At 40.8% G+C, this 22,833-nt stretch overlaps 1 protein-coding gene across 1 annotated transcript in view; it reads right to left on the bottom strand.

The window, feature by feature from the left end:
- Positions 1–18,041, bottom strand: part of LOC129368087 (proteasome activator complex subunit 4B-like) — a 109,889-nt gene extending 91,848 nt beyond the window's left edge. Inside the window, exons 1-2 of the mRNA XM_055042923.1 lie at positions 17,735–18,041; positions 16,216–16,356 (exon numbers count right to left, since the gene is read on the bottom strand). Of these exons, the coding sequence (XP_054898898.1) occupies positions 16,216–16,356; positions 17,735–17,928 (335 nt within the window). The 5' untranslated portion in view covers positions 17,929–18,041. The remainder of the gene's footprint in view (positions 1–16,215; positions 16,357–17,734) is intronic.
- Between the last annotated feature and the right edge of the window lie 4,792 nt (positions 18,042–22,833).

The following is a 22,833-nucleotide window of genomic DNA, read 5'->3' as shown; positions in this document are numbered from 1 at the left end:
CATAGTGCAAGTATCACAGGAAGTCGGCCATTTTGGATTGAATGTCCAATTTTGAGCCCATTTTTGCCGTTTACAGCCTCCGTATTTGATCGAACTCCTCCTAGGGATTTCCATTGACCGGCTTCAAACTCGGTCAGTCTGTTCATAAGGCATGTCCCATCTAAAGTTATCAAAACGGTGAGTTTTTGAGTATGCTGAAGGGGGGTTAGCAGGGGTCAAAGTTCACCTACTCGCCGTAAAAAAATAAACTGCTATATCTCCTACACAGAAACTCACAGAGGCACCAAAGTTTCTATGATTGATCAACATTGGGTGTCCTACAATACCCTATGGTCGAATGATGACATCACTTTGGCCACGCCCCCTGAGAACAGGAAGTGTAATGTTTTACTGTGAACTTTCACTATCTGACCCCTTTGACCTCATCAACATGAAACTGTGCCCAGATACAGAAGACATGTTGGTGTGTTGAGGATTCCAACCCCGACCAGCTTCGATGGAGCAGGTGGGCGTGGCGGCGTGGCGAAGTGACCTGTAACGCCATCGCCATACGTTTTGCTCTCAATTCCACAGTTTCTGTTCCAGCTGCTCCAACCTCACTAGGATGGATCTTCATCCACTCCCCGACAGGAATCCATCACAATATTTGGTGGGCGTGGCCTAATTTCTCTATAGCGCCCCCTAGAAAACTTTAAATGATCAGCCCCAAGCCATGCTTTAACCTACAATTACGAAACGTTGTACACATGTGTACCTTGTCAGGACTTACAAAAAAGTCTCTTGGAGCCATGGTCTAAACCCCACAGGAAGTCGGCCATTTTAGATTGAAGTTCAGATTTTGACCCCATTTTTGCCGTTTACAGCCTCCGTATTTGATCGAACTCCTCCTAGGGATTTCGATTGATCGGCTTCAAACTCGGTCAGTCTGTTCATAAGGCATGTCCCATCTAAAGTTATCAAAACGGTGAGTTTTTGAGAATGCTGAAGGAGGCTTAGCAGGGGTCAAAGTTCACCTACTCGCCATAAAAACATAAACTGCTATATTTCCTACACAGAAACTCACAGAGGCACCAAAGTTACTGTGATTGATCATTATCGGGTGTCCTACAATACCGTATGGTCGAATGATGACATCACTTAGGCCACGCCCCCTGAGAACAGGAAGTGTAATGTTTTACTGTGAAAGGTCGCTATATGACCCCTTTGACCTCATCAACATGAAACTGTGCCCAGACACAGAAACCATGTTGGTGTGTTGAGGATTCTAATCCCGACCAGCTACGATGGAGCAGCTGGGCGTGGCGGCGTGGCGAAGTGTCCTGTAACGCCATCGCCATACGTTTGGCTCTCAATTCCACATTTTTGGGCGCAGCTGCTCCAACCTCACAAGGATGGATCTTCATCCACTCCCCGACAGGAATCCATCACAATATTTGTAGGGTGTGGCCCAATTTCTCTATAGCGCCCCCTAGAAAATTTAAAATGATCAGCCCCAAGCCATGCTTTAACCTACAATTACGAAACTTTGTACACATGTGTACCATGTCAGGACTTACAAAAAAGTCTCTTGGAGCCATGGTCTAAACCCCAGAGGAAGTCGGCCATTTTAGATTGAAGTTCAGATTTTGATCCCATTTTTGCCGTTTATAAACAATTTCAGTAATTCGCCACTTGGGGTCAGTATTGCTCCACAAATGAAACAGCAGATAAACAGGATGAAGAACAATATCAGTATTTCGCCAGTAGGTGTCAGTGTTCCTCCACCAATGACAAACAGATCCACGGGCGGATGGGCGCGAAAACTTTGTGAGAGCGTTGCCATGAAATTTCTAAAAGGATAGAAATGTCTCAGATAATTTTTGTTGAATTAAATCATGTAGTAAATGTAGCGTTTTCTTACTTCTTACAAACCATTTCAGTAATTCGCCAATCTGAGTAAGAATTACTCCAACAATGAAATAGAGTGCTTTAGAAACACAGCTGAAAATGATGAAAAATGACGAACTGTAGTACTTCGCCATGTGCATATGATCGGCTGTAAATTACACGTGGATCTTCCGACTGACGCCAAATTGGATACGTATGACCTTTGTTGACCTCTAAAGAGCAAAACAGCATTGAAACGTAGTTTGACTCCACTGCCCCCCTACATTAATCCGCCAGCTATATTTCCTCGCTAAACCAATGAATATGCACCACATTTTTTTGGCATCGTCAAGGAGCGCAGCCGAACGCATCGATGCGTACCACCTGGTGGACGGGCGCAGAAACTGCGCAACAACTTCTGTGTTAGCACGTGGGCAGCGTTGATGGAAACTGAGCAACAGCTTCCGCGGTGCGGGCGGAGGCGCAGAAAACTGCGTGAGAGCTTCTGTGGTGGCTGGCGTGAGGCGATGGTTGCTAATACCCCGCGGTGGCAATAGGCCGGAGCGGCGCTTGGCTGCGAGGGCCGTTCGAGGCTGCTTGCAGCTTTAATTATTATTATTATTATTCTTCCACCCAAATGAATTGGCTTTTTGGGGGCTTTATCATATTCAAAAACTCACCAAACTTGGCGGAGGGCTTAAGCCTGTTTAAAATTTACGTATTTTAAAGTCGTCGCAAAAATTGCAACAGAAATGGCTCTACGGCGCCACCTAGAAATTGTAAAAACACCCTTTTTTACCCTCTGCTATTCACTTACTTCATCGTAGAGACATGAAATTTGGTACACTTGTAGAGCTCCCCAAGACGCTCAAAATTTATAATTAATGTCATAGTGCAAGTATCACAGGAAGTCAGCCATTTTTGATTGAAGTTCCCATTTTGACCCCATTTTTGCCGATTTTTGCCTTTTACAGCCTTTGTATTTGATCTATCTCCTCCTACGGATTTTGATTGATCGACTTCAAACTCGGTCAGTCTGTTCATAAGGCATGTCCCATCTAAAGTTATCTAAACGGTGAGTTTTTGAGTATGTTGAAGGGGGGTCAGCAGGGGTCAAAGTTCACCTACTCGCCATAAATAAATAAACTGCTATATCTCCTACACAGAAACTCACAGAAGCATCAAAGTTTCTGTGATTGATCATCATCGGGTGTCCTACAATACCCTATGGTCGAATGATGACATCACTTAGGCCACGCCCCCTGAGAACAGGAAGTGTAATGTTTTACTGTGAACTGTCGCTATCTGACCCCTTTGACCTCATCAACATGAAACTGTGCCCAGACACAGAAAACATGTTGGTGTATTGAGGATTACAACCCCGACCAGCTTCGATGGAGCAGGTGGGCGTGGTGGCGTGGCGAAGTGACCTGTAACGCCATCGCCATACGTTTGGCTCTCAATTCCACATTTTCGGGCCCAGCTGCTGCAAACTCATATGGATGGACCCTCATCCACTCCCCAACAGGAATCCATCACAATATTTGGTGGGCATAGCCTAATTTCTCTATAGCGCCCCCTAGAAAACTTTAAATGATCAGCCCCAAGCCATGCTTTAACCTACAAATACGAAACTTTGTACACATGTGTACCTTTTCAGGACGTACAAAAAAGTCTCTTGGAGCCATGGTCTAAACCCCACAGGAAGTCGGCCATTTTGGATTCAAGTTCGGTTTTTGATCCCATTTTTGCTGTTTACAGCCTCTGTATTTGATGTATCTCCTCCTAGGGATTTTGATTGATCGGCTTCAAACTCGGTCAGTCTGTTCATAAGGCATGTCTCATCTAAAGTTATCTAAACGGTGAGTTTTTGAGTATGCTGAAGGGGGGTTAGCAGGGGTCAAAGTTCACCTACTCGCCGTAAAAAAATAACTGTTATATCTCCTACACAGAAACTCACACAGGTACCAAAATTACTGTTGTTGATCATCATCGGGTCTACTACAATACCCTATGGTCAAATGATGACAACACTTAGGCCACGCCCCCTGAGAACAGGAAGTGTCATGTTTTACTGTGAACTGTCGCTATCTGACCCCTTTGACCTCATCAACATGAAACTGTGCCCAGTCACAGAAGACATGTTGGTGTATTGAGGATTCCAACCCCGACCAGCTTCGATGGAGCAGGTGGGCGTGGCGGCGTGGCGAAGTGACCTGTAACGCCATCGCCATACGTTTGGCTCTGAATTTTATTTTTAAAATTTTATTTTTTTTAATAATTTTGTTTTGTGGGTTAGAGTACAAACATTCATTAATTTTGGCTATAAATAATACAAACATCGTCATTCAGCAAAACTTTTATTGTGTTACTCAGCTCCGCTGAGTAACACATTCTGGTCAGTGTTGATGGAGTACGACTGGCCCCTGGTGGCGCAATACTGGTACTGCTGGCGCAATACCATTATTGCGCCAGCAGGAGTCACTGGTACTCCATCAATGAGAAAACAGATCAAGTTCGGTTTTTTTCGGACGGCCGTGAAAACGTTTCCAGCGCGTCTGCCGTGAGATTTCCAAAATGATAGTGATTACATTTAACCTGAAATGTTATATGTAAGCCCTAAGATAATTTTTGTTGGCTTAAAACACGGAGTAAATGTAGCGTTTTGTTAATGACTGTTATTTCCTACCGCAAGTAAATGCATCATTTCCCTCGTCTCTGCCTTAATGGCCAGTCAAGGGCAAAAACAAATTTAAGCAATTTGATTGGTTGAGAAGGACTGCACGTACTGTAGCTGTGCTAATACTTACTGTACGTACTGGCAGTCGGCAGGAGACCGTACATGGTTGAGGTTCGGCGCATTACGATGTGGACTGTACATTTTTTTTGCTAAACTGTTGGAGCAGCTAAGTTTTTCTGAACATTATGCCTGGTTTATGGAGCCACAGAACCGGACCAAGCTAACGTTTTGCTTCGGTTTTGGAGCTGCAGACCCGAAATGACGCTCATGAGCCGGAACGGTCTGTTGGAGAGGAGTTTTATTGCCGTTCGTCTTAAAAGTGGTAACTGGAGATGCGGTGAGTGAAGCTCAGTTCACACTACACAATTTTAGAAAAGTCGGCCAATTCTGAAAACGTGAGAGAACACACACTAGCCTATTTAATATCGTAGGTGTAACGGGTTCGTTCTAAGAGTGTGAGGTTTCACTCGAACACATTCTAATACCAGCTACGAAATACCTTCAAATTAAAATTCTGCACTACCACAGCTGAATTTGGAGTAAACAAGCAAACATGGACAACGACGTTGAATTGGTAACTTTAGTTTGCGGACTTATTTTAACCCAAAAAAGACGTAACCAAAAATCAAAGCTTTGGATTAATAACTGGAGATATCGTAAGCAAGGATTATATTTGTTGCATCGCAACATGGAGGTGAGTTTTTTTTTTCATAAAAAATACTGTTTTCAATGTTTTTAGAAAATCAAATGGGAGTTATCCTTTCTCCCCACTGACCGCGAAAGCTTAACGTAGCCTATTCCAGCTCCTTTAATTGAAACTTATTATATTGTTTAAAATTGTATTATGACTGCAGAATAAAATCAAATGCGCCATTTCAACCAAAGATTGGAATGTGCTTCTCAACCAGATGTACTCTGTGCAATAATTTTATAATTATCTTTCATTAAAAGAAAAAAAAAAAGTCGGAGGAACACCACAGAGATTGGATGAATGAGCAAAGATGATTAAAGACAGTCAATATCCCCGATTTTAGATCAAAGCGGTCCCGATGTTCCACCGACTGAACTCGATCAGTCGTAACACACCCACACACTACAGGATGATCGGTTACGATTGTTGGGAGCGACTATCTTACAACGTTCTGAGTTCTTAAGACTGATACATTGGGGTTGTAATATTTACTTGGACCACTTGCTGTGATTAATACCTAATTATTGAGAGAGATTAAACCTGTGCTTTTGTTCTAATGTACTGAAAGTTAACTGTGCTCTCTGAATGTGCATTGCCCTTGGTTTATTACTGATCAGAAGGGTTTATTAAACTGATACATCTTAACCTTTACCATTTTCCTGACTCATTTTAGGAAAATGTTAAAGTTGCACTGCATTTAGATCTCAGTTGCAGTTAACATCAAAGCATGTGGGTGTGGCTTAGTGTAAACTTTCACTATTTGCCATGAAACATAAACATTAAAACTTCCAAATGCAAGATCACAGCTGCATCACACTTCCCGTGTTTCTCTATAGAACAATCCTGAACACATTTCCATGGTCACTTGATGAAATCACCCTAGCCCCGCCCACTTTTCAAAGGCAATCACCAGTTTTTTCTCCTGTGAGTTTTACTGTTATTCTATCATATATATGGGTTTCATCATGTGAATACTGACTTAAAACGACAAGATGATGAACTCTGTGAATGCTGGCTGCTGACCAAACCGCATTGGGGTGTAGAAATGGCGAACTGCAGTTCTTCACCATGTGCATATGATAGGCTCTAAATGATACGTTGATCATCCGACTGGAGCCAAATTGGATATGTATGACCTTTGTTGACCTCTAAACACCCCAACAACATTGAAATGTATTTTGACTCCACTGCGCCAACTACATTAATACACCAGCTATATCTCCTCGCTATATCAACGAATCTGCACCACATTTTTTGTGCGTCGTCAGGAAGTGCCGCCGAACGCATCGATGCGTACCGCCTGGTGGACGGGCGCGGAAACCGCGCAACGACTTCTGTGTTAGAACGTGGGGAGCGTTGATGGAAACGGAGCAACAGTTTCCGCGGTGCGGGCGGAGGTGCTGAAAACTGCTGAGAGTATCTGTGGTGGCTGGCGTCGGGCGGCGGTTGCTAGTACCCCGCGGTGGCAATAGGCCGGAGCGGCGCTTGGCTGCGAGGGCCGCTCGAGGCTGCTTGCAGCTTTAATTATTATTATTATTATTATTCTTCCACCCAAATGAATTGGCTTTTTGGGGGGCTTTATCATATTCAAAAACTCACCAAACTTGGCGGAGGCCTTAAGCCTGTTAAAATTTACGTATTTTAAAGTCGTAGCAAAAATTGCAACAGAAATGTCTCTACGGCGCCACCTAGAAATTGGAAAAACACCCTTTTTTACCTCTGCTATTCACTTACTTTATCGTAGACACATGAAATTTGGTACACTTGTAGAACTCCCCAAGACGCTCAAAATTTACAATTAATGTCATAGTGCAAGTATCACAGGAAGTCAGCCATTTTTGATTGAAGTTCCCATTTTGACCCCATTTTTGCCGATTTTGCCGTTTACAGCCTTTGTATTTGATCTATCTCCTCCTAGGGATTTTGATTGATCGACTTCAAACTCGGTCAGTCTGTTCATAAGGCATGTCCCATCTAAAGTTATCTAAACGGTGAGTTTTTGAGTATGCTGAAGGGGGGTTAGCAGGGGTCAAAGTTCACCTACTCGTCATAAAAAAATAAACTGCTATATCTCTTACACAGAAACTCACAGAAGCATCAAAGTTTCTGTGATTGATCATCATCGGGTCTTCTACAATACCCTATGGTCGAATGATGACATCACTTAGGCCACGCCCCTGAGAACAGGAAGTGTAATGTTTTACTGTGAACGTTCGCTATCCAACCCCTTTGACCTCATCAACATGAAACTGTGCCCAGACACAGAGAACATGTTGGTGTATTGAGGATTCCAACCCCGACCAGCTTCGATGGAGCAGGTGGGCGTGGTGGCGTGGCGAAGTCACCTGTAACGCCATCGCCATACGTTTGGCTCTCAATTCCACATTTTCGGGCCCAGCTGCTGCAAACTCATAAGGATGGACCCTCATCCACTCCCCAACAGGAATCCATCACAATATTTGGTGGGCGTAGCCTAATTTCTCTATAGCGCCCCCTAGAAAACTTTAAATGATCAGCCCCAAGCCATGCTTTAACCTACAAATACGAAACTTTGTACACATGTGTACCTTGTCAGGACGTACAAAAAAGTCTCTTGGAGCCATGGTCTAAACCCCACAGGAAGTCAGCCATTTTGGATTCAAGTTCGGTTTTTGACCCCATTTTTGCCGTTTACAGCCTTCATATTTGATCTATCTCCTCCTAGGGATTTCGATTGATCGGCTTCAACTCGGTCAGTCTGTTCATAAGGCATGTCTCATCTAAAGTTATCTAAACGGTGAGTTTTTGAGTATGCTGAAGGGGGGTTAGCAGGGGTCAAAGTTCACCTACTCGCCATAAAAACATAAACTGCTATATCTCCTACACAGAAACTCACAGAGGCACCAAAGTTTCTGTGATTGATCATCATCGGGTCTCCTACATTACCCTATGGTCGAATGATGACATCACTTAGGCCACGCCCCTGAGAACAGGAAGTGTAATGTTTTACTGTGAACGTTCGCTATCCCCTTTGACCTCATCAACATGAAACTGTGCCCAGACACCGAAGACATGTTGGTGTATTGAGGATTCCAACCCCGACCAGCTACGATAGAGCAGGTGGGCATGGCGGCGTGGCGAAGTTACCTGTAACGCCATCGCCATACGTTTGGCTCTCAATTCCACATTTTCGGGCTCAGCTGCTGCAACTCACAAGGATGAATATTTATCCACTCCCCGACTGGAATCCATCACAATATTTGTAGGGCGTGGCCTATTTCTCTATAGCCCCCTAGCACCCATAGGTTATGTTGTTATTAATTATTTAAATATACATTATTATAACTTTTTATATATATATAAGTTTATTTTGTGGGTTAAAGTACAAACATTCATTCATTTTTGCTAGAAATAATACAAACAAAGTCATTCAGCAAAACTTATGACACAGCGAAGTAAGAACACACTGGGGTCAGTGTTGATGGAGTACCACTGGCACCTTGTGGAGAAATACTGGTACTGCTAGTGCAATACCAGTATTGCGACAGCAGGAGGCAGTGGTACTCCATCAATGAGAAAACAGATCGACGCTACGTAATAACAGTCAGCCGGCGACAGCTGGAGCTGCAAAGTTTTCCTGAACATTTTGCTTGCTTTTTGGAGCCACAGAACTGGACTACGCTCAACATTTTGCTTGGATTTTGGAGTTGCAAATACGAACCACGCTTTGGAGCAAGAAGGCTCTGTTGGACCGGAGTTGGAGAAGTTTAATGGGCTCTTTGCACCTCAGCTTACACGTTCAGGAAACACGGCTGAAATGTTTTTCCAAGGTAACAATTAATAATGTACATCGATCCGAAACCCCAACAAGTAAGGCAAAGAAAGGTTTTAAGATGTTCGCCTCGTTATACATTCACAGATATGAAGGTGAGTTTTATTTTCTTTAAACTGCTAGCACAAGCCTGCTAGCTTTCTAGTAAAAATCTGCTATTTAATTATCTAAAGATTTCTCAGCCATTCTAAAGGACACTGTTTGTGCCTTATTTTCAAGCATATTACGTGTGTTTATTGTTAACGACAATAAAGCAGCGGGGGGGGGGGGGGGGCAGATTACGGTTCAGAGTTTTTGCTTGAAGTATGACGAAAAAAAACAAGCACAGAGCTTACTCTGGTATCGGAGTTCTAGTTCAGCTGACTGTTCAGATTCAGAGTTATTACTTTTAGAAAAATATGGCCGTGTTGCTTAAGATTTCTGTGTTATTTCGTTTTATTACTTTTGCATGCTTGTTGTGAATGGCTCATTACGACGGTGTTTAGAGCGGTGTGTACGGCGTTAGCTTCAAGTGGTAGCTTTAACTTGTAGCAACGAATATTTACAAGCTGTCTTAATTGAGGATCGCTTGGAAATCCATGAAAACTTAAACAAAGTACATAGTATTGTTTTATTTGTGTCTTAAGTACGACTTTGTCTTATAGCAGTCATAGTTTCTGAAAGTGGAATAAAGAGCCGCATTCGGGTATACAGTTGTGACGTCAGCGCGGCAGGTGCAAAGAGCCCATTGCTGTTCGTTTAAACAGTCGTAACTCGCGGGCGGTGAGTAATTTATTCCTTCCTGCTGGTTCTGGAAGCCGTCATGTTTGGAACAGTTATTCTGAGGAGGATGCTAACCCAATGCCTGAGGCCTGCAACGTTTTTAATGCTAACGAAGCGCTTGACTAATTCAATAAACTGAATAGTGTGTGTGATACATCCAGTTTCATAAATTCAGAGTTGTTTGTTATTATGTATAGAAGATGTTTAAAATGTCGTTTGAAAGAGCTCTGAGAAAATGCTAAGTATCTTTTACCGATCCATTGGGTTGTAATATTTAGTTGCAGCACTTCCTGTGATTAATACCTAATTAATGGATGGGATTCAGTCTGTGCTATTGTTCTAAAGTGCTGAAAGTTAACTGTGCTCTGTTATTGTGCATTGCCCTTGGTTTATTACTGAACAGTGCGGTTTATTAAACTGATACATCTTAACCTTCACCATTTTCCTGACTCATTTCACGATAACGTTAAAGTTGCAGTGCATTTAGATCTCAGTTGTAGTTAACATCAAGCATGTAGGTGTGGCTTAGTGTAAAACTTTCACTATTTACCATGAAACATCAACATTAAATGACTTCCAAATGCAAGATCACAGCTGCATCATCACACTTCCTCTGTCTTTCTAGAGAACAGCCCTGAACACATTTCCATGGTCACTTGATGACCTCACTGTAGCCCCGCCCACTTTTAAGAGGCAGTCACATGTTTTTCTGCTGTATGTTTTACTGTTATTCTATAATTTATATGGGTTTCATCATGTGAATACTGACTAAAAATGATAACATGATGAACTCTATGAATGCTGGCTGCTGACCGAACCGCATTGGGGTGTAGAAATGACGAAATGCATTACTTCGCCACGTGCATATGATCGGCTCTAAATGACACGTGGATCATCGGACTGGCGCCAAATTGAAAACGTATGACCTTTGTTGACCTCTAAAGAGCAAAACAGCATTGAAATGTATTTTGACTCCACTGCGCCCCTACATTGATCCGCCAGCTGTATTTCCTCGCTAAACCAATGAATCTATACCACATTTTTTTGCATCTTGAAGGATAGCCGCCGAACGCATAGATGCGTACCGCCTGGAGGACGGGTGCGGAAACTGCGCAACAACTTCTGTCTTAGCACGTGCGCAGCGTTGATGGAAACTGAGCAACTGCTTCCGCGGTGCGGGCGGAGGTGCTGAAAACTGCGTGAGAGCTTCTGTGGTGGCTGGCGTGAGGCGGCGGTTGCTCGTACCCCGCGGTGGCAATAGGCCGGAGCGGCGCTTGGCTGCGAGGGCCGCTCGAGGCTGCTTGCAGCTTTAATTATTATTATTATTCTTCCACCCAAATGAATTGGCTTTTGGGGCTTTATCATATTCAAAAACTCACCAAACTTGGCGGAGGCCTTAAGCCTGTTTAAAATTTACGTATTTTAAAGTCGTCGCAAAAATTGCAACAGAAATGTCTCTACGGCGCCACCTAGAAATTGGAAAAACACCCTTTTTTACCCTCTGCTATTCACTTACTTTATCGTAGAGACATGAAATTTGGTACACTTGTAGAGCCCCAAGACGCTCAAAATTTATAATTAATGTCATAGTGCAAGTATCACAGGAAGTCAACCATTTTTGATTGAAGTTCCCATTTTGACCCCATTTTTGCCGATTTTTGCCTTTTACAGCCTTTGTATTTGATCTATCTCCTCCTACGGATTTTGATTGATCGACGTCAAACTTGGTCAGTCTGTTCATAAGGCATGTCCCATCTAAAGTTATCTAAACGGTGAGTTTTTGAGTATGCTGAAGGGGGGTTAGCAGGGGTCAAAGTTCACCTACTCGCCGTAAAAAATAAACTGCTATCTCCTACACAGAAACTCACAGAAGCATCAAAGTTGCTGTGATTGATCATCATCGGGTCTCCTACATTACCCTATGGTCGAATGATGACATCACTTAGGCCACGCCCCCTGAGAACAGGAAGTGTAATGTTTTACTGTGAACTGTCGCTATCTGACCCCTTTGACCTCATCAACATGAAACTGTGCCCAGACACAGAAAACATGTTGGTGTATTGAGGATTCCAACCCCGACCAGCTACGATAGAGCAGGTGGGCATGGTGGCGTGGCGAAGTGACCTGTAACGCCATCGCCATACGTTTGCCTCTCAATTCCACATTTTCGGGCCCAGCTGCTGCAAACTCATAAGGATGGATCCTCATCCACTCCCCAACAGGAATCCATCACAATATTTGGTGGGCGTAGCCTAATTTCTCTATAGCGCCCCCTAGAAAACTTTAAATGATCAGCCCCAAGCCATGCTTTAACCTACAAATACGAAACTTTGTACACATGTGTACCTTGTCAGGACGTACAAAAAAGTCTCTTGGAGCCATGGTCTAAACCCCACAGGAAGTCGGCCATTTTGGATTCAAGTTCGGTTTTTGACCCCATTTTTGCCGTTTACAGCCTTCATATTTGATCTATCTCCTCCTAGGGATTTTGATTGATCGGCTTCAAACTCGGTCAGTCTGTTCAGAAGGCATGTCTCATCTAAAGTTATCTAAACGGTGAGTTTTTGAGTATGCTGAAGGGGGGTTAGCAGGGGTCAAAGTTCACCTACTCGCCGTAAAAAAATAACTGTTATATCTCCTACGCAGAAACACACAGGTACCAAAATTACTGTTGTTGATCATCATCGGGTCTACTACAATACCCTATGGTCAATGATGACATCACTTAGGCCACGCCCCCTGAGAACAGGAAGTGTCATGTTTTACTGTCAATGGTGGCTATCTGACCCCTTGGACCTCATCAACATGAAACTGTGCCCAGTCACAGAAGACATGTTGGTGTATTGAGGATTCCAACCCCGACCAGCTTCGATGGAGCAGGTGGGCGTGGCGGCGTGGCGAAGTGACCTGTAACGCCATTGCCATACGTTTGGCTCTCAATTTTATTTTTAAAGTTTTATTTTTTTTAATTATTTTGTTTTGTGGGTTAGAGTACAAACATTCATTAATTTTGGCTAGAAATAATACAAACATCGTCATTCAGCAAAACCTTTATTGTTACTCAGCTGTGCTGAGTAACACATTCTGGTCAGTGTTGATGGAGTACGACTGGCCCCTGGTGGCGCAATACTGGTACTGCTGGCGCAATACCATTATTGCGCCAGCAGGAGTCACTGGTACTCCATCAATGAGAAAACAAATCAAGTTCGGTTTTTTTCGGACGGCCGTGAAAACGTTTCCAGCGCGTCTGCCGTGAGATTTCCAAAAGGACAGCGATTACATTTAACCTGAAATGTTATATGTAAGCCCTAAGATAATTTTTGTTGGCTTAAAACACGGAGTAAATGTAGCGTTTTGTTAATGACTGTTATTTCCTACCGCAAGTAATGCATCATTTCCCTCGTCTCTGCCTTAATGGCCAGTCAAGGGCAAAAACAAATTTAAGCAATTTGATTGGTTGAGAAGGACTGCACGTACTGTAGCTGTGCTAATACTGTAAGTACTGGCAGTCGGCAGGAGACCGTACATGGTTGAGGTTCGGCGCATTACGCTGTGGACTGTACATTTTTTTTGCTAAACTGTTGGAGCAGCTAAGTTTTCCTGAACATTATGCCTGGTTTATGGAGCCACAGAACCGGACCAAGCTAACGTTTGCTTCGGTTTTGGAGCTGCAGACCCGAATGACGCTCATGAGCCGGGACGGTCTGTTGGAGAGGAGTTTTATTGACGTTCGTCTTAAAAGTGGTAACTGGAGATGCGGTGAGTGAAGCTCAGTTCACACTACACGATTTTAGAAAAGTCGGCCAATTCTGAAAACGTGAGAGAACACACACTAGCCTATTTAAAATCGTAGGTGTAACGGGTTCGTTCTAAGAGTGTGAGGTTTCACTCGAACACATTCTAATACCAGCTACGAAATACCTTCAAAAAAATTCTGCACTACCACAGCTGAATTTGGAGTAAACAAACAAACATGGACAACGACGTTGAAGTGGTAACTTTAGTTTGCGGACTTATTTTAACCCAAAAAAGACGTAACCAAAAATCAAAGCTTTGGATTAAGAACTGGAGATATCGTAAGCAAGGATTATATTTGTTGCATCGCAACATGGAGGTGAGTTTTTTTTTTCATAAAAAATACTGTTTTCAATGTTTTTAGAAAATCAAATGGGAGTTATCCTTTCTCCCCAACTGACCGCGAAAGCTTAACGTAGCCTATTCCAGCTCCTTTAATTGAAACTTATTATATTGTTTAAAATTGTATTATGACTGCAGAATAAAATCAAATGCGCCATTTCAACCAAAGATTGGAATGTGCTTCTCAACCAGATGTACTCTGTGCAATAATTTTATAATTATCTTTCATTAAAAGATAAAAAAAAAAGTCGGAGGAACACCACAGAGATTGGATGAATGAGCAAAGATGATTAAAGACAGTCAATATCCCCGATTTTAGATCAAAGCGGTCCCGATGTTCCACCGACTGGACCGATCGGTCGTAACACACCACACACTACAGGATGATCGGTTACGATTGTTGAGAGCGACAATCTTACAACGTTCTGAGTTCTTAAGACTGATACATTGGGGTTGTAATATTTACTTGGACCACTTGCTGTGATTAATACCTAATTATTGAGAGAGATTAAACCTGTGCTTTTGTTCTAATGTACTGAAAGTTAACTGTGCTCTCTGAATGTGCATTGCCCTTGGTTTATTACTGATCAGAAGGGTTTATTAAACTGATACATCTTAACCTTTACCATTTTCCTGACTCATTTTAGGAAAATGTTAAAGTTGCACTGCATTTCAGTTGCAGTTAACATCAAAGCATGTGGGCGTGGCTTAGTGTAAAACTTTCACTATTTGCCATGAAACATAAACATTAAAAAACTTCCAAATGCAAGATCACAGCTGCATCACACTTCCTGTGTTTCTCTATAGAACAATCCTGAACACATTTCCATGGTCACTTGATGAAATCACCCTAGCCCCGCCCACTTTTCAAAGGCAATCACCAGTTTTTTCTCCTGTGAGTTTTACTGTTATTCTATATATATGGGTTTCATCATGTGAATACTGACTTAAAACGACAAGATGATGAACTCTGTGAATGCTGGCTGCTGACCAAACCGCATTGGGGTGTAGAAATGGCGAACTGCAGTTCTTCACCATGTGCATATGATAGGCTCTAAATGATACGTTGATCATCCGACTGGCGCCAAATTGGATATGTATGACCTTTGTTGACCTCTAAACACCCCAACAACATTGAAATGTATTTTGACTCCACTGCGCCAACTACATTAATACGCCAGCTATATCTCCTCGCTATATCAACGAATCTGCACCACATAAATAAAATCCAAATAAAATAAACTGTTGGTTATGGTGTGATTTGACTAAGTAGAACTGTTCAATTAACCTAAATTTGTAAAGTCCAATGTAAATCAAATAATTTATTATGCAATGATGCACTTGAATTTTACAAAAACGTTTTGTAGGCGGATTGCAGAGGCAATACTTGTCTGCATGTTGCACACATGCTTAGGATGAGCACCATAAGGAAAAACCTCAACAGTTTCAAACTGTGCAAGTCAACTTTGTGAGTGAAGACATTACAAAACCACAAGAGACTCATTACCATTCATCTCAGAATTAAAATAAAGTGAAAATGTATTGAATGTATCTATAATTAATGCTTGACATTAACTACTTGAAAAGACCTTGTTCAGTAATGCGGGTATGACAAATAACAAATTTCATGTCTGGGACCCCAGAATATTAACACAATTTATCAACCAATGTGAATACTTCAATAGAGGTGTTTTTGTGATTTATTGCCTTTTAAGCACTACAGTGTAACTCTTTATCAAATCCTTGTGGTTTTATTGATTAGGATCCAGGTTGAACGTCTTTCTAACTGCGTTGCCTTTGTGCAGATGTCCTCGCTCTGAATGCACCTTACAGAGCGTTTATTGATCCTTCTTTCTCAACTCTCCAGATTGCTTAAAGCAACAACTCGATGGCCTCCAAATGGCACGGAAGCAGGAAAGAAATCCACTTTAACGCGTCATGTGATAACCGGCGGTACAGTGATATTTACAAACAGGGCTGCTCTCTAATCTCATTAAAGCAACAGGAAGGCTAAGGGAGAGGCTCATCCTAGAAAGTTCAGCTTACTAGGGTCAAATTGTCTTGTGTTTTAGCAGAGCTTGCAGTTATTTTGTTCTTGCACTGTTCATTCAATAAAGCTACAACTCCTCTTCAAGCAACCCCAAGGCCCTTTCAGCCCAACAGAGAAGCATTGTATAATGCATGTGCATGCTTTGTTTCCACACCCACTTGAGAAGCTGAATGAGTAGTCTGGCATAGCTGCACATCATGTGGGGCTCCAGGTTCGGCAGCGTGACCAACTCATACAGTAGATTGATGAAGAGAATGTGGTCCTCTTTGCTGAACCTCCGACCATAGAGCTTCAGGAAACTAGAGGGGGGAAGAGACAGCAGTCAGAGAGCAGTTAGTCACTTCCTGTTTAATGTCGCTGACCTGCATTAAACAGGTCGGCTGCAGAAAGAGCTGCTTTGGCCCACAGAGCCAAAATAATACATGATCCCTTCTTTAAATGCTCTGACAAAATAATACTCTGCAGCACAACATGACATAAACTGTCCCAATGACTTGTTAAATAACATATGAATGGTTAACCCATATAGTAATGATGCATAATAATTTCATGCTATAGTAAGTATTTGTAATTTTATCTTACAGCAAAGACATAAATAATTTATTTATATCTCAATTTGGCACTCTTGAACCTCCATACACACATATATCTTAAAATCAAACATTATTCCAATACTTCATCAAATATTTTACAGTTTATTTACAGCTGTGAACAATGAAATAATTATCACTGTTACTGTGTCTCAACCATGCTGACTGGATAACCAGCATGGCAAGAAAACTTCAGACCAAAACCAGTATTTGCAAATTGATATTAATTATTTACATGTCTGTGTAATTGAATATGAATAAATAAGTTATTATTGTTGTTTTCCATTAATATTAACTGTTGACATGTATCTTAATTTAATTATCACTGTTTGTTGATGTAGGCACTTTCAAACTTCCATAGAATGTCCTTGATGAATAAGACTGACAGGAAAAAAAAAGTGCATATTCTGCATCACATAATCATAACAGAGTTAAAATCTGAGTATGTTTTCAATTTTATATACATTACTAACACATTTGTTTAACTGAATATTTAATAAGCTGCTTATTTTTAACCAGTTTATATTGTTTATATTAATGTAAATAATTTAATCAATTATGCTTGTCTAATTGTGGCATTTTCAATCTCTGTAGAATGACTTTGATGGTAAGGTTGACAGAAAAAATAAATCCATGAGGAGCTGCCTCAGATGACGTAAATTATTTTAAAATAGTTTTTGTGTTAACGACCTATTTGACACATAATTTTTCACACAATAATTCATAATTTAATCATTTATGTGAAATTAATTGTGCCCTTTTGGACTTCCGCTGTATAACATTGATGGGTAATGTTGATGTGCAGCACTACCATGAAATTACTATTTTCTTGGTAAATAAAACAAATGGCATACTTGTATAATTTGAGTTTCTTTTTCTTTAAAAATTATTATTATTATTTTAATTAATGCATGACACAATACAGCTGTCTTTAATGAACTATTTATCAAATTGTGGCACTTCTGGACTTCCATACAACTGAATCGCACCACAGGTATTTACCCAAAGTTTTAAGCTCTAAAGAATCCCCGTTTACTAATTATGGTTTTAGTTCTCCAAAACAAGCCGTTTTTGCATGGACACTTACGAGAAGAGTTTCCTGGACCAGAAGGCGACTCCGGGCCACAGCTCCCTGAGGAGAACCGCCCTGCTCAGGCTGGCCTTGATCTCCGCCAGCAGCTCCGCGGCCTCCCGGTCCAGGCGGTCACAGTAAGGCAACAGGCCGTTATAAACGATTTCCTTCTGGGGAACAAACCCCTCCGCACCCCCGTCCACGGTCATGTCTCGGGTCGCTGTCGTGTTGGCTCTTGAAGGGGCCTCTCTCTCAAGGAAACTCGCGCGTCTGGTTAATGTCGCACCTTCTGGAAAGAGCGCGGCAGAAGTTAGAGGGCATAATCCGCTGCGTCCAGCAGCCCGGAGGAAAGTGTGTCACGCTAATTAAGCCGGGCAAAGCGCTGAGCTGGGCCCGTTTTCTCTCAGTTATGCAGTGACAGACCGCGGTGTCACCTCTCTCACCGCATATCACAGCCGAACCAGCCGAAACACAAACGGGGGCGAAGGGGTCGCTTCTCACCACAAGGGGTCTGTGGGAATATGACTCTTTCCACTTTTTTAAAAAAATATAAAGTCTGCCATAGTCTCAAAGACGAGCTTTGATGTCTGAGCTGCCTGGACCAATTATAAGGTGGAGTCTTTGATATATGAAGCGTTTCATGCTTAGCCTATTCTAACGTAGAGGCCACTGACAAGAAGCAAAGTGGTGTCAATCACTCTATGGTAGGAAAAAAAACACAGGTTGATCTTTAAATTAAAAAAGGAAAAACTGCCAACATTTATAGTTAAATCCACAGTCATTCGTATCTTTGGTTAATTAAGATTTAAAACTAATTTATACAGGACATTTTTATGATCCTTGTGTTTTTCTATTATTTCTCTCCAGGTCGTTTACTTTTAAAGAGAGATATCAGCTCCTTTCTGTTTTTAGTTTACCCTGTTGTTTTGTCATTTGTACTTTGGGATTTTGTTCTCCTTAATAATCAGTGTTATTCTCTTCCACCTCTGTTTGGTATTCGCCTTCCCTCAGCGTGCCATTTTGTTCCCGTTCACAGCTGTTCCCAATAACCCGATTTCCTCACCTGCATCAAATGTCATCCTCCACTCTTTTTTCAGTGTATCCACAGCATAGCTGGTTCCTCCTGTTATTCCCTTTCTTGCCTGCTTCCTGCCAGTATTCCACGTCTTGTTATCCTGGGACTCCCTTTGCAAATTCTACTTCTTGTTATTAAAATCTCTTCTTTTCACCTCCTGCCTCCTATCACGCCTGCCTTTGGATCCAACTAAAACACAACTTGACAGAAATTAGACATACATCTTGAAAAAAAAAATTTAAAGAAAAAAGTGTAAAAGGAGCAAATAAATAAAGACATACTGTATATCTATATTAACTTTTTATTTTCAAAATGGCATGCTGAGCATTATTAATAGGCAAAATATTTTTTAAAATTTGAAAAAAAAAATCTACATTGGCATTACACCAATCAAAGTCTTCAAAGTATTACTTACAAGCTTTATGCATGTTCACCGTTTATCTCTGGTACAGATTTCCAAATCTTTGGGGTTTGAAGGCCTCTTCATCATCCGCTAATCTTTAGGTCAGATTCAAGTCAAACAAATATGGAAAGTGCAAACTTTAGGATCACCGTAAAATATATGTCCTGTTAAATATCTGCTTTTATTACATAATTATCAGCTAAGTTCTGATTCATTGGTGTTGGAGGAAATATGGTACATGGCTTTTGTACTCAGAAGTCAAAATTTCCATGCTCCAAGTCGTAAAAATCCACTGGAATTTCCCCCGTCAGGTGGGAATTCTGACTCTGACAGTGGCCAATATGCAAAGAGCTGAGCAAAGGTTGTGGTAATAAACTGTCTGTTTTGCACTTTTGTTTTATTTTCTGAAATCAATACTACTGGAAAACATCTGTGCTTGCAAATATCTGAATACTCCTTTAACTTTTCATATTTTTCATGTTACAATCAGAAACTTCAATGTATTTTCAGTTCAGCAGCAAAGGGGAACAAAAATGATACATGGCTGCTTTTTTTTTTTTTTACAAATAAAAGTCTCAAAGTGTGGCATGTTCATCATTCTTTAGTCCACTTCCCCAAAATGAACTCTTTTCATGCCACAATTGTCATATTGGCAAAAATTTGAGAAACTATCTTCCTTTTGATTTACAGATATGTCCAGAAATCTGCAGAGCAAAGTATGTAATTTCAATAATATATGTTGAAATTTGTGTTTCTGTCTTGACCAAATTTAAAAATGGTCAAAGTTGTTAATATTTCTGCAAACCACTGCATTTGTGAAAATATTACCCAATTGTTTAAATACAGGTAGTATTTAAGCTTCTTTTTAAAAAACAAACAAACAAAAAAAAAAACAGTTATGCAGATTGATAATGACTAAATTTCAGTAAGAAAAATATACCAGTATAGGTACAGCACAGGGCTCCAAAGGATTATCTGTAGTAGTCAAATATCACTATCAGTCATTGCTAAAAGCATAATCCAATAAACTCACATAAAATATAAACAGTAGTTAAAAAAAAAGAAAAGTTTGAATGAGACGATTGTGTTGTCATTGTGCCCTTGTTTAATTGGCATGTTACCGGTGTTTACTTTAACTAGTGACTGTCCAGATCACAAGACGCTTGTAGGTCAAAAAGCTGAAAAACTAAAGTAAACGCCTACAAGAAGTCCCAGAATGCACCATTCAGGACTAAAGATCCCAGCAGCAACATAGAAAGCTAATCCTCAATATATCGGGATGATCTGATAACTGGATTAATGCTCTCTCCTGTTCTACTGACCCAGTAACCCTCTGTAACTGAGATAAACTGAGATGAGAGCTGCCTGTCTGCCTGCCTGCTTGTTTGTCTGTCTACATGACTAAAGGGCAGCACTTTCTACTGGGACTGCTGCTGCCAACCTCATCCCTTCTTGCTCCATTGTGCACTGTTCTATGTGAACAGCAATTTACTTTAAGCTCATTCAATTCTCCAAGCACTACAAGTTAATAGCTATGTGGCAATTGAAGGATAAGTGTTTCTGCTCACAAAGGCAGCTTAGAGTGTGGTGGAAAAGCCCTTTTTGTTGTTTTTAGAGAAATGAGGCAATTGCTTTAGTTCTACTTTTTCTTAAGTATGTGGATTATCCAACTCTGACTGAGTCCCATGAGATGTCCTCTCATTGCTTTAGCAGGATGACAGTGGAATGTGTAAGTCTGGGCACCTCTTGTTTTCCAAATTTCTTCTGCTGTCAAAGCAAAGGGATTTAAATTCAAAAGCCTGAAAGTAAAAGACCCTGGTCAAAACTTGTTTCAGTTTTGTTTTATTATAGATTTAAAGTAGAGAAAAAACAGGGTAAGTTTGGGAAGTCTTGGAGTCATTCAAGGGTCAATAATGTGCCCTGTTGGATTCCTGTGAACCTGCTGCTGCTTGGTGCATTTTCTCTCTCTTTTATGCAGACGACTACCAGGTTTATTTTCCTCTGAGGCACACCGACTATCATCTGACTCACCCTGGCCTTTCCTTGACTGTCTGGCTGACATCAGGAAATTTATGACACCGGATTACCTGAATTTTAAAAGCAACTAAAATGAAATCATGCTGTTAAGAATCAAGAGGATCTGTAATTAGTTAGTGTTCTATCTTGCTTACAACTTGTCCAAAATGCAGCCACAGATTGTAACTGGTAGAAAATTTGTGATCACATTTCTATAATTCCGGCTTCCTGTCAGTACCAAATATATTTTTTCATCTATCAGATAGGTCCTATTGCCTCTCAGTAACATAAACTTAATCTGAAGTTTTTATTGCGCCTTTTAGTTAACAATTATATTCATAAAGAAGATTTCACTTATGTGATCAATATTCATAGCCAAATAGATTAAAACTGACATTGCTTTCTAAAAGACAAATAATTATATTTTCCAGCAACACACTTGAGAAAAAGTTAATTTAATCTAAACATAGGACAGCATGGTGAATCCTTGTTGTGTTGGACTGAATTTACAAAAGTGTAAAAGTGAGACGTTTCTCCTGCTGCAAAATTTACTTTAAATCAGGAGGAATTGCATCCAATACAAGCAACAAAGTGTGCAGGGCAATATTTTAAGGAGACAAAAATGGTGGGAGGAACTGGGAAACAACAAATCATGAGAAAAGCCAAACGGTTATGTAAGGCACAACATAACATCTAAAAAGTCTTAGCGCAATCTGAAAACAAAATTGTAGAATGTTTAAAAAATAAAAAATAATCCAAATACAATCTATATAAAAAATGCAAGTTCAAGTTAAAAAAAAATTCTTCTCAGCAGCTGTTATGTAAGAATGAATTGTGCTTTTGTCAGCTGTTGCAGCTTGAAGCAAACATCACACATCTGCACGCACACAGAAAAAAAAAGGTTTCCAGCTGGATAATTACATAAATACACAGTGGACTTTCTCAAGAGGTGCAAGGTGAAGTTTCCGTTTTGATCTCAACATCAGATACACACATGAAGTCACACAATAACCAGAGTGCTCAAACTCCACAAACTGGGCAAATTTTACTTTATTTTCTTAAGTCTTAAGTTTTAATGAAAAATTGAAAGCTTGAAAAATATTATCAATATGGCTCCGATTAAAATAATCTTAATTTGTACAGGGGATGCTCAAGTGTGTGCATGATGTATTGTTTTTTTTTCCTACATTGTGCTTTTGTCTTTTTTTCGCCATGTGTATGGAAAGATTAAAAAATGACTGACGTGAATAGAAAAATCTGAATCTGAATTTTTCAAGTTAACCTCTGCACTCTTCATTAAATTCCATGTTTCTTCTGTTTGGCTTTGCCGTTTCAAACATACAAAACCCAGAACAGCCTGTGCCTCTCATGCCATATATCAGTCCAAAAATGTCATGCTAGGCTTTGCCAAGCAATCTCGCCCAAGTCTTTACCTTTTATGTCCCCTCAGATCTTCTTACTTTAGGGGCTTTTTTCTTTCTGCTATCCCAGAGCACAGGCAGCACCTGCTTTCTGAGCCTCGTGTGTTGAGACAGCTCCAAGAAGAAACATGTTATCTGTTGCTGGACGTCCTGTATTAAGATGTTTCTAGGTACCTGGAAGGAAAGGATTTTGTTGGAA

Source organism: Poeciliopsis prolifica, unplaced genomic scaffold (genome assembly GCF_027474105.1).
Source record: "Poeciliopsis prolifica strain line A6 unplaced genomic scaffold, Auburn_PproV2 SCAFFOLD018, whole genome shotgun sequence".
Taxonomy (NCBI): domain Eukaryota; kingdom Metazoa; phylum Chordata; class Actinopteri; order Cyprinodontiformes; family Poeciliidae; genus Poeciliopsis; species Poeciliopsis prolifica.
This window is presented reverse-complemented; position numbering and strand designations above follow the sequence as displayed.